Source organism: Myxine glutinosa, chromosome 12, assembly GCF_964187855.1.
Source record: "Myxine glutinosa chromosome 12, kmMyxGlut1.1, whole genome shotgun sequence".
NCBI classification, from domain to species: Eukaryota; Metazoa; Chordata; class Myxini; order Myxiniformes; family Myxinidae; genus Myxine; species Myxine glutinosa.
This window is the reverse complement of record NC_136272.1, coordinates 531,345-544,108: the sequence shown is the minus strand read 5'-3', so window position 1 is coordinate 544,108 and position 12,764 is coordinate 531,345. Positions and strand designations below refer to the sequence as shown.

At 44.6% G+C, this 12,764-nt stretch overlaps 1 protein-coding gene across 1 annotated transcript in view; it reads left to right on the top strand.

Annotated features, from left to right (window-relative positions):
• NOL8 (nucleolar protein 8) overlaps positions 1-12,764 on the top strand; it is a 197,451-nt gene that overhangs the window by 144,020 nt on the left and 40,667 nt on the right. The window contains exon 13 of the mRNA XM_068133382.2: positions 8,200-8,356. Within this exon, the coding sequence (XP_067989483.2) occupies positions 8,200-8,356 (157 nt within the window). The remainder of the gene's footprint in view (positions 1-8,199; positions 8,357-12,764) is intronic.

The following is a 12,764-nucleotide window of genomic DNA, read 5'->3' as shown; positions in this document are numbered from 1 at the left end:
ACCCCATCTTGTCTCTGGGCTGTTCCTTCCTGGAAAGATCTTGGCTTCAACCTATATGGCTGTCCGACCTCACTTTCCCCTCCTGGTGCTAACTGTAACTTTAAGCTTACTGTTAAATCCTTACTGGTATCCTGCGCAAAATCTTATCCTTAGCTTTACCCTTAATGTTTATCCTGGCTTTAACAAAGACACGTCATTCTGTTTACCTTTTCTGTCCGGAGTGCAGGCAATACAGGTGACAGCGGAGACGAACTGTGCCTGTTCGAGGAGGGGGGTACGAATTTGGATTGCCCTCTGATAAAAAAAACAATGCTCACCTTAAACGAATCAGCGTACCGGCGTCCCGGCCTCAGGCAGCCCCCCTCGGATCGTTCAGGATTCGCCTCGACTGTCACTGTCGTTTGCTGCACCCCACTCCTGGTACCAATTGTCAAGAAACAACTCTTGGCTCTTAAAAGAAGTTCCACCAACAGCCTGAGAATGACGGTCTTTATTAAAACCAACTTATACAGATCCGGAGGAAAGCGAACATCTACAGCACGACTTGCCCTCATGCCACGTTCAGCCCTTCCTGAAAATACATTGATTCCCAGTTCACTTAAATAGGAACACGCTTATCAGAAAATCTCCGAGAGAACAAAGGAACTGGCGAGAGTTCCTCCCAGCGTTATCCCTAGCCCCCACCGTTATCCGCTCTGTCATTCGGGGGAGTGCAGCACGCACCTTATCATTCGGACCAGATGTAGTTTCAAAGCTCCGAGGTGACAGAAAATGTAACTCACAGAGAGAAGAGTGCATGCTTGGCCCAGATAAGACCATTATTCAAAGGTTTGTGTATACAATCCGAGCATTTTACATGAAACTACACATTCCACGCGCGTATAAACGTCCGCCAGCCCGCGGCTCGAGGCGCCATCTGCGGACCGAATGGAGAGAGTTTATGACCGGGCTTATCTTGCATCAAGAGGGCACACGGAGGACGAGCCATCCGTCCAGCACGAAATGCATCGAGTACTTTCCCATTTATACTAAAGAGGAGCGGAAAGCCCTTTATTCACTTATGAAAATAGCATATAAGCAACATTAAAATCATAACATATTATTCAAGACGTCTTATACAGAATTCTTAGCAATAACGAATCTACGACTTGACATTTGTATGTCTGCACTTCACCCATTGGTTGATGGCTGATGGGGGATTGTGATGGGATGGTGGAGGAGGGTAAGGTGGTCATGAGTATTTTTAGCTTGGGTGATAGTTGAAGGGGGATTGTGGGGGGAAGTGGAATGGGGAAAAGGGGTGTGGGCTTCACCCATTGGTTGGACAGCTGATCTGACTTCACCCACAAATGCAACCTGAAACACTTAATCTAAAGTACCCAGCAGACCCAAAAGACCCCATCACCCCCCCCCCCAACTCCCCCGAGGACTCAAAATACCGAGAAGACCCCGAGAACCCAAGATACCCCAATGACCCTAAATACCCCAAAAGATCCAAAATACCCAAAATACTGAAAATACCCAAAACACCACAAAGACCCAAAAGACCCCAAAGACCCAAAATAATCCAAAGACTGAACAGACCCCAAATACTGAAAAGACCCCGAAGACCAAAATGATTGAAAATACCTCAAAGACCCAAAAGACCCCAACACCGAAAAGACCCCGAATAACCCAAAGACTGAAAAGACCCTGAAGACCCAAAATACCCCAACAACACAAAAGACCCTGAAGACACAAAAGACCCTAAATACCCTTAAAGACCCTGAAGACCAAAACACCCAAAAGACCAAAAAGACCCTTAAAGGGGAACCCAATTTTTATTTCTTCTGAAAACCATTGACGAGCATTCACAGTCTAATTTGAAGGGGATTTTATTTTATTTGTGAATCGCAAAGTGCCAAAAATATCCCTAGAGTGTTGATTTTCGAGTTTGCCAGTGACATGACATTGTGAACTCACTGCGATCCTGCTGGCGACAGTACATAGAGACAGTGCATTCCGAGCTGCTCGGATTCCGATAATGATTGGGGATGTTGGAGGGGGCGGGGTGTGTGGGTTGGTCGTTGGTATTGTTAGCTGCGGTGATGGTTGATGGGGGATGGTGTGTGGTGGTCGTGAGTATCGTTGGTTACAGAGATTGTTGATGGGGTATTGTGTAGTGTTGGTGAGGGGTGGTCGTGAGTATTGTTGGCTAGGGTGACGGTTTTTGGGGGATTGTGAGGCATGGTGGAGGGGAAGAGGGAAGGGGTGGACGGGGGTGGACATAGTGTAGGTTGGTCGTGGATACTGTTAGCTGGGGTGATGGTTGATGGTTGATGGTTTGTTTGGTTTTTTTTGGAAAATTGGGATGCCTCAAAACCCAAGGCCACCCAAGTTGAACAGAGAGATGGTGTGGGATGGTCATGAGTTTTGTTAGCTCGGGTGATGGTTGATAGGGGATTGTGAGAGGATGGTGGAGGAAAGGAAAGAGAGTGTTGTGGGGTTGTCGTGGGTACTGTTTGCTAGGGTGATGGTTGAAGGGCTATTTTGAGGAGATGGCGGAGGGGAGGTTGGCGTGGGAGGTGTGGGGTTGTCGTGGGTATTGTGAGCTAGGGTGACATTTGATGGGAGTTTGTGAAGAGATGGTGGAGGGGAGGAAAGCGAATGGTGTGGGGTTGTTTTGGGTATTGTTAGCTAGGATGATGGTTGATGGGAGTTTGTGAAGAGATGGTGGAGGGGAGGAAAGAGAGTGGTTTGGTCGTGGGTATTGTTCGCGAGGGTGGTGGTTGAAGGGGGATTTTGAAGGAAGGGAGGGAGGGTGGGAGGGAGGTGTGGGGTTGTCGTGGGTATTGCTAGCTCGGGTGATGGTTGAAGGGGGATTTTGAGGGTGGGGTGGGGGGAGAGGAATGGGGTTGTCATGGTATTGCTCGCACAGGTGACAGTTTAAGAGGGATTTTGAGGAGATTGTGGAGGGGAGGGTGGGGGTGGAGGTGTGGGGTTGTCGTGGGTATTGCTAGTACAGGTGACGGTTGAAGAGGGATTTTGAGGAAATGGTGGAAGGGGGGAGGAGGTGAGTGTGGTTTGGTCGTGGGTATTGTTAGCTCGGGTGACGGTTGATGTTTGTTTGTTTTTCTGGAAAATTGAGATGCCTCAAAAACCAAGGCCACCTAAGTTGAACAGAGATCCAGCAATATTACCAAAGGAAATAATTAAGAAATCCAAGTCAAATCATTTATATCAGCAGAATATATCCTCCAATAAGTGATGGCGGAAAATGTGTTGTACGCTTGGAACAAGAACGCCCATAGGGTCGCCCGTAGGGTGGGTACTCTGCTTGTGTATACAATAAAAGCAATTTATGGACCTGAAGTTGGAGATGTCCAGAGAAGTTCAATGCAGTACATACACAGAGCAAGTGGAAACTTCAACGCAGGAGGAGCGTTGGAGGAGGAGGACGCAGGAGCACCATGATTGTTTGTCTATACACCATCCTTTTTAAATGTTGAATTAAAAGCAAATGCTTGGTATAATTCGGCTGGCTTCCCAGACTTTGGTTCGAACCATTGACCTCCCAGACTCGGATTGGACGTTCTAACCATTACACCACTGAGCATGCGGGGGGAAGAGAGTTGTAGGAATGGCATAAAATGGAAACCTCACCCATGATGATGAAAATGAGTGTTTCCATCTGCGTATTCCAGTTGTGTTAGCCCCTCCTCAGGAGGATACGTCATACTTGGCATGAACATCCCCAGTTTGAGTTATCTTTTATTAAGGCTACTGATGTCATTTCAGTTCCTTACTGACATTTAATAACTGCACATTTAATTTTCTTGTCTCTTAAATAGTCAATGTATTAACGTTTTCTTCGATGAATCTGCACAATAATTATTCACAACTGTTAGTTTTTAATATTTCAAACTATTGCTGAGACCAGTGAAGAGTAGCATTCCTCAGATTTGGTTATTCCTCAGGTGTGTCCACCCTCAGGAGAGCCAGGAAACAATATCTCTCCGTTCTCAAGACCGAACTCTCTTATCTGTATCCCTCTTCCAAATCCTGGTGGCGTCTGGTCAAATCTGTTTCTGGTGTTTGTTCCCCCTCCATCCCCTCCCTTACCTCAAACGGCTACACAGCTGACTCCGCACGTGAAAAAGCTGAATGCCCCAACTCTGTGTTTGCCTCTAAATCTTGTGTCCCAAACCCATCCCTCTCTGTACCCACCGTGCCCCGTCGTACCCAGCTGCTCCTGGACTCTGCGTCCTCTCCTCCTGACAAGGTGAAAATGTTTCTGTCAACCCTCGACTCTGATTCTGCAACTGGACCTGACGGCAACAGCCCACGGGTCCTAAAATCCTGTTCTTCCGCTCTTTCACTCCCTCTCTCTGTTCTCTTCGCCCTCTCTTTTGCTCAAGGTCATCTGCCATCTGCTTGGAAATCAGCCAACATCTCCGCTTTACACAAAAAGGTGCAAAAACAGATCCTAGCAACTACAGACCAATCAGCCTTCTCCCAATTATCAGCAAAGTCATGGAATCCATCATTGCTTCGGATATGAAATCTTTCCTCTTCTCCAATGGCTTGATCTCTGATCATCAATTTGGTTTCAGACCAGGTCACTCTACTCTGGACATGCTGCTTCTGCTGTCTCAACAATAGATGGAGGTCCTCAATGCCAAACAGGAAATTAGAGCTGTCTCCCTCGACATATCATGTGCCTTCGATACGGTCTGACACCCCGCTCTGCTCACCAAACCCTCCTCCTTTGGTATCCATGGAAATCTCCACGCATGGCTGGCGGACTTCCTCTCTCGTCGTAGTCAACGTGTGGCCCTGAATGGGTTTCTCTCCTCTCCTCTTCCTGTTCAGGTTGGAGTTCCCCAAGGTGGTGTTCTGGGCCCTGTGCTTTTTCTGGTCTTCATCAATGATCTCTCCGACTCTTGAAAATCCTCTATCTCTTTGCTGATGACTCCACTCTCTGCCGCTCCATTCCTCATCCCTCAGATCGGCAGTCTGCAGCCTCCTCACTCTCTGCAGACCTGGACAAAATCAGACTGGGCAAACAAGTGGAACATGTCTTTCAATCCTGACAAATCTCACACTCTTACGATGTCTCTCCGAAAAGACCGACTGGACAACGTCAGGTTCACTTTGTCAATAAATTATATTTCGTTCAAAATCATGGTAGATTAGCAAACCTATACATTTTTGGAAAGGTTGTAGCACAAGGAAACTAAAAATCAATGTTTGCATTTGGAGAGATACCTGTATGGCGGCCATTTTCGATTTTCAAAATGGCCACTGTAAAATACATATTTTGTTCTATTTCTGCCTCTAATTACCCTAAAAACTTTTTAAAATATACTAAACCTATATTTTCAGGGACAAGGAATCCTATGAAAGTATCAAATTAGTGCTATGGGGAATGGTAAGACACGAATCAAAGGTTTTGAATTGCAAAATACTGTCTTTATATTCGCGATAAGTTGCATAATCAAATACATGTTATCATTTTGTGCAGGCAGTTAATAACATCAAAATGTGTCACAATAATTCATATCACCAAACATACACAGGCAGTCAGCAAAATCATATATACACATGCAGTCAGTATAACTTCACATCTACACAGGCAGTCAATGACAAAATATACACAGGCAGTCAATGGCATCAAACATACACGATTACAGAATATGCCATTTAGAGTTCGTCATCACTGTCCTGTGTGTCGTATCCGACAATATAGTCCGCATCGTTTTCACAGTCCGTTCCACGCAAGCAAAGGTCGGTCAAATTGATTGGCAAATCGAATTGGTCGAATGGTCGATCGAATCGAATTCGATGAATCAAATTGAATTCGTCGAATGGTCGTTTGAAGCGATTGGTCGAATGGTCGAATTGGTCGAATGGAATTGGTCGAATTCGTCGAATCGACTTGGTCGGAATTGGCAAATGTAAACATTGATTTTCAGATTTTCCATGTAATAACGTTTCCAAAAATGTATAGGTTTGCTAATCTACCATGATTTTGAACTTAAAAACATAGTGAACCTGACTAAACCCTCCCATCCACTTTCTGAATAATCCTCTCCAAGAAGTTCTGTCACTCAAGCTTTTGTGTCTCACTATCTGCCATTATCTTTCCTGAGAAAACCACATTTCAAATCTGGCCTCCAAAGCCAGTCTCCGACTGGACATCCTCCGTCGTGCGAAGTCCTTCCTTGGCACACCTGAGCTCCTCAGCACATACAAGGCTTCCATCCGCAGCTCAATGGAATACTGCTCTCCCCTCTGGGCTGGTGCTCCTGCCTCACACCTAGCTCGTCTTCACGCTGTTGAAACCAAAGCGTTCAGAATCATTGGAATCTCCCGTGATGAAGCTACCTCCGAGGGCCTTTCACTTAATCACCACAGGCAGGTTGGTGGTCTTTCTGTCTTCTACCGACTCCTCTCCGGCCTTGCTGCTCCAGCTCTCTCTGGGCTCTGTCCCCCAAATATTCCTACAGGTCGCACAAGATCTGCCTGCAACCCTCTTATGGTTAAACTGCCAAAATCAAGACTCTCTGCTCTCCTTCATTCCTCTTTTCTCCCGCCTCTGGAACAAACTCCCTCACTCTCTTCAATCCCACTCCTCCCTCCAGGTCTTTAAAACAGCTGTTCACCACCATCTCTTATCTTCCCCCATCCAAAACCTTGATCTTTTCTACCCCCACTAATTTCACCCCAAATCCACTTTTTTGAAATACCAACTTCTTTCCTGGAAGTCCTTGGTGTCCTTGTGTTTATACTTCTCGCACCCCACCCCCCCCCCCCCCCTTCCCACGCCACCTCCCCCCAAGCCCTCTCCCTCCCACACATTCCCAATGTCCCTGCTCTCAAATGTTATGTTTATGTGCTTCCCTTTCTCTCCCCATCTTGTCTACCGCTCCCCTTTTTATATACTTTGTTTGTTTGTCTGTTTGATTTGTTTGTGTGATAAATGTTATAGTGGGCAGCTTAGCCCAAATATTCAAAAGAATTGTGCATTTTGTGATACAAGCACCAAATTTGGCACAAATGTACATTAATATGTTGCGAACATTTTCAGATATTGGGCCACTTGAAATTCCGTAATTTTTTTTTTCAAATTTCGTAATTTCAAATTTTTCGGGTGACACCGTCACAATTTCGGTCTTCGAGGCCGGCCGATAGGCAAAGTGTGACCGGAAGGGACGAGGTTCTCCTGACCACGTGGCCCTCGATCTGGGAAGCGAGAGGCGTTCCATTAGTGGACGCGCCCCTCACGCCCGACTTTTGGGCGGCCCCGGCAGGCCGTTTGTTTTGACGTTCCGTGACAGGCCCCGCACCCCCACCTCCGGGCCGACCGGAAGCTTGTGCTGAGTACATCATACCTGAACAACTCAGTGAGGCAGAACACAGCAGTGCACACCAGGGTGACCCCTTCAGTGCATAAACCAATTAACCTGTCCACTGCAGGGCATATAGAAATGAAGTTATTTTCTGCATATAATAATAATATAAGTTCAGTTCTATATAACAATTTCTGTTATCACCACTACCACTACAACTACCACTACTACAAGCTTTGTCTGGAATTTTGTGGACTAACAGACAAACAGACATACAGACAAGCTGGGATCAAAACATTACCTCCTTCCACCATTGAGTGTAGAGGTAAACATCATGGAAATTATATCATGCCCTAGATTTAATTCATGCTTACCCGTGTATTTGCTTCACTGGTTCACAAGGTCTTTTGCATACATGTAATTCAGACTCTCGTCTTCATTGCTGACCACACAATGTTCGCAACATATTAATGTACATTTGTGCCAAATTTGGCGCTTGTATCACAAAATGCACAATTCTTTTGAATATTTGGGCTACGCCGCCCCACTATATCGGCTGGCCTCGAAGACCGAAATTGTGACGGTGTCACCCGAAAAATTTGAAATTACGAAATTTGAAAAAATTTGAAAAAAAAAATTACGGAATTTCAAGTGGCCCAATATCTGAAAATGTTCGCAACATATTAATGTACATTTGTGCCAAATTTGGTGCTTGTATCACAAAATGCACAACAGGTTTGCTATGCTGCTACACTATTAGCTCTTTCACGAGCCTCGATTATGTATACAAAAAAAAAAAAAATTTCAATTCATCCCCATCTTGGTGTGTCCTCATTTCCCCTCCACTCTTTTCTTAATTTGACTGCAGATATGAATTGCACAACGAGCCGTGTCAGAAAGTCTGCACTGTCACGGTCGCATCATCACGAACTCCACAGCAGCAGCTCAGATGATGATTGCGGTGATGTGCAAAAGCTTCAAGCAGCTGATAATGGAATGACAGCAGTACAATGCTTTTCAAGCAGGTAAGGGAAGCATTTACGAAATATTATTGCTTTTGTGTCATATTAGACTTAAAAAAATACCTGCCGCTTCCTTGCTTGATCTTCAACATTTAAAGGATGTAGCACAAATAAACACCATCGGTTTTCATCGATGGGGAGGAGGAAATTTCTCCTCCATTGTCCTGCTTAGTGCAAAGAGAAACATAGTGTCGTCTGTTGTCTGTATCCAGTGTTACCGGAAGTAACGTCCCTTTCCCCAAGCTTAGCACCTGTTTGAAGTCGAGCCCGTAGTCTCATGTGTTTCAGTATGTGTGTCCATGATTCGTTTCAAGTATTTGGACAATATTTTCAAAAACACGACAATTCTGACATCGGATGCAAACACGAAGAAGCACCGGCCAAGCTGCAGATCATTGGCACTCCAAGTTTTTCAGCCTTTATTTCTTTGTATACAAGGTTGAGACTCGTACATGAGCAAGAACACTGAATGTCTAGGCTCGTGTAAGGGTTAACATCAATCACCAAAAAAAACAAACAAAAAAACGGACACAAAACATACAATAAAGGGAGCGGGAGACAAGATGGGGAGAGAGAGGACAGCACACAAGTACAACAGCAGAGAACAGGGACATCGGGAGATCTGTGGGAGGGAGGGGGCTTGGGGGGAGGAGGCATGGGGAGGTGGGGGAGGGGGGGGAGGAGAGGTATAAAACACATGGACACTGCGAGTACTTTGGATCTGGGGTGAATTAACGGGGGTAGAAAAGATCAAGGTTTTGGATGGGGGAAGATGAGAGATGGTGGTGAAGAGCTGTTTTAAAGACCTGGAGGGAGGAGTGGGATTGAAGAGAGTGAGGGAGTTTATTCCACAGGTGGGAGTAAAGAGGAATGAAAGAGTGAAGGTGAGCAGAGAGTCTTGATTTTGGCATTTTCACCAGAAGAGGGTTGCAGGCAGATCTTGTGTGACCTGTAGGGATATTTGGGGGACAGAGCACAGATAGAGCTGGGAGAGCAATGCCGGATATGAGTCGGTAGAAGACAGAAAGACCACCAACCTGCCTGCGGTGAGTGAGTGAAAGGCCCTCGGAGTTAGCTTCATTGTGAGAGATTCCAATGATTTTGAAAGCTTTGGTTTCAACAGCGTGAAGCCGAGCCAGGTGTGAGGCAGGAGCACCAGCCCAGAGGGTAGAGCAGTATTCCATTGAGCTGCGGATGAAAGCCTTGTATGTGGTAAGGAGCTCAGGTGTGCCAAGGAAGGACTTCGCACGATGGAGGATGCCCAGTCGGCGACTGGCTTTGGAGGCCAGCTTGGAAATGTGGTTTTCCCAAGAAAGATCATGGCAGATAGTGAGACCAAAAAACTTGAGTGACAGAACTTCTTGGAGAGGATTGTTCAGAAAGTAGGTGGGAGGTTTTTCCAGTTGGTCTTTTCAGCGAGACATAGTAAGAGTGTGAGATTTGTCAGGATTGAAAGACATGTTCCACTTGTTTGACCAGTCTGATTTTGTCCAGGTCTGCAGAGAGTGAGGAGGCTGCAGACTGCCGATCTGAGGGATGAGGAATGGAGCGGCAGAGAGTGGAGTCATTAGCAAAGAGATAGAGAGGATTTCCTGGAGAGTCAGAGATCAATGATGAATATCAGGAATATGACTGGGCCCAGAACACTGCCTTGGGGCACTCCAGCATTGACAGGGCGAGGAGATGAAAATATTCCATTGAGGGAAGTCAGTAAGCCATGTGTGAAGTTGGCCTTGGATGCCATTGAATGATCTGAGATGAGGTGGAGAAAAGGAAGGATTTGATATTGAATACGATGATTGATTCCATGACCGTGCTGATTGTTGGAAGGAAGCCGATAGATATGTAGAAAAGGGGACCGTTTTACACCTTTATTTATGCCACGAACATGAAGCGAAAAGCGTAGTTAAGCAATTGATTAATGTCTGTCCGGCTGTCTGTCTGTCTTTGTCTTGTCAGTTTATACTCGAGGAAGATCTTATTTCAATTGAATGTTATATTTTGAACACGAATCGGAAGACATGTATTTCGTTTTACGGTACTTTGTCTCAGAATTCCGACCGACCGACCGCCTGCACATGCACACAGAATAGTGAGATAAACGTTTTTACTCCGTCTGCCTGCCTGGTAGTCAAACAAAATTGAAAATAATTCCAAACAGGAAACTTGCTGTTTTTAAGGACGTTGTAAAGGACACAAACAACAGGCATGAATAACTAATGTAATGTGTTAGATCGGGTGGTGTAATAGACACAGTAAAACAGCTGTAAAACCCAGAATTTATTTATACACCTTTAAACCTCTTAAACATTTATTTAATTTTTTTAAATATATTTGAACACTGTAGAACACAAATCACACTCTTAATGCTTCCAAAAAGCTTCAGTTTTGCAGTACAGGCTGTCCCCGATTTACGAACACTCGGCTCTTGAACTTCCTTTCATACGAACATTATACTTCATAATCGTATGTTTCGGTCTTTTGAACGTTTAATCTATTCACACAAACACAGCTTTTTTGAACATAACTCTCCATACCCGTGGTTCTTAACCTGGGTTCGACCGAACCCCAGGGGTTCAGTGAGCCATTCTCAGGGGTTTGGCGGAGGTCCTCAAACGCATTGCAATTTGTTTTTTTTTGTTTTTTTAGTTTTGTTTCAATTTTGAATCTATGTGTAATTACGCTTATTATTAATATTATTATTTTGCTATGTATGTTACGAACGAATGGAAATGTTATTTGTAATTGTATTCCCATCCCATTCTTGGTTTCTCTAGTCTGTGTTTAAGATAGGTTGTTTCACACTGACTGTAGTAAGTTGAATCAATGAGCAACTTGCTAATTATTCTGTTGATGGTGCTTACTTGCTTACTTACTTACTGGATTTTGGACTTTGCAGGTGTTCGGAAATTCCAGTGAATAGCCTCGATTAGCTTGCCGTGTGCCGTGCGTCATTGGTCGCGCCTTACTTAGGAGTTACTGATTAATTGAAAAGTAAGTTGGAAATGTTTGTGGATATGCAGGGTGTGTTCTGAGTTATATTAAAGTCAAAAGTGGATGGTGATTATAAAATATGATTGAATTACTCAGGAAATTAGGTGGAGGTGATATAACTCCTTTGGTCGCAATTCAAAACTACCGTAAATTTCGGACTATTGAGCGCATCGTTATATAAGCCGCATCCCCTAATTTTTTTTTAAAACTGGAATTTAAACACACACAAGCCGCACTGGTTTATAAGCCGCAACCATTTATTAACCACAAAAAGTGAGAAACTCGACAGCCACAGAAACTTGTCAGACGCGCGCAAAGCACAAATTCAATCACGGTTGCCTTTTTTGTTTACAGTCCGATTGAGAGGTAGGTCAAAGGTCAGAGGGACCTCATCCATATTAATTATGTCCTGCGGAGCAATGACGTTCTCTGCTATTTTCTCCTGCGTGTAGTTCCGAAAGTTTGCGATTTTTTCTTCGAAGTCAGGAGGGAGTTGTTGACAGAGAGTCGTTCGTGCTCTGACAGAAAGACCTTTGCGTTTCATAAATCTGAAACACCATGACTGCCCGCCCTGAAATTCTTCTATTTTCTTTTCTGCAGCGATCGATCTTGCTTTGAGTCTAATCTGAACAGTAGAAACACCCCGACCATCCACTCTCTGTGTGTTAACCCAGTCTTCAAGTTCGTCTTCCAGTTCGGGCCATCGGCATTTCCTACCTCTGAAAGCCTTTGTTGACTTTTTGCAGCGAGAAAGTTCGCCCCTCTGCTTTCTCCAACGTCTGATCATGGATTCATTCACTCCAAGTTTATGAAAATTCCATAAACAAGCCGCATCGTTATTTTAGCCGCAGAGGTCAAAGTTGAGGGAAAAAGTTGCGGCTAATAGTCCGAATTTTACGGTAACAATTTGCAGTTTTCTATGTAATATTATAATGGGATTTGAGATGACATAGAGTTGAGTAGATAATAAATCCCGTCATCGTAACTATAAGTTATGTTTTCTTCGTTAAAAATTTTCAGTTTTCAGAGGGGAAATGATTATATTTAAGCATGTTCCTTTTTAAATTTTTGTCATATAATTATTTGCCCGAACTCAATTAAGATCAGTTTGCTACTTTTTTTTTTTTTTTTTTCAGTATGTCGAGTAAAAAAAGGAAGTGGTCGGAGGATTACGTGCGGTACGGGTTCACATGTTTGACGGAACGGGACGGAAGTCAGCGTCCTCAATGCATGCTTTGCAATGTCAAGTTGAGCAACTCCAGCCTAGCACCAGCAAAACTACGGGAACACTTCAAAAAAACTGCACGGCGAGGGGCAGTACAAAGACGCAACGCTGGATGAATTCAAATTGAAGAGAGTCCGATTCGACGCAAGTGCTACCTTGCCCACTCTCGGCTTCGTTCCAATTGACAAACCA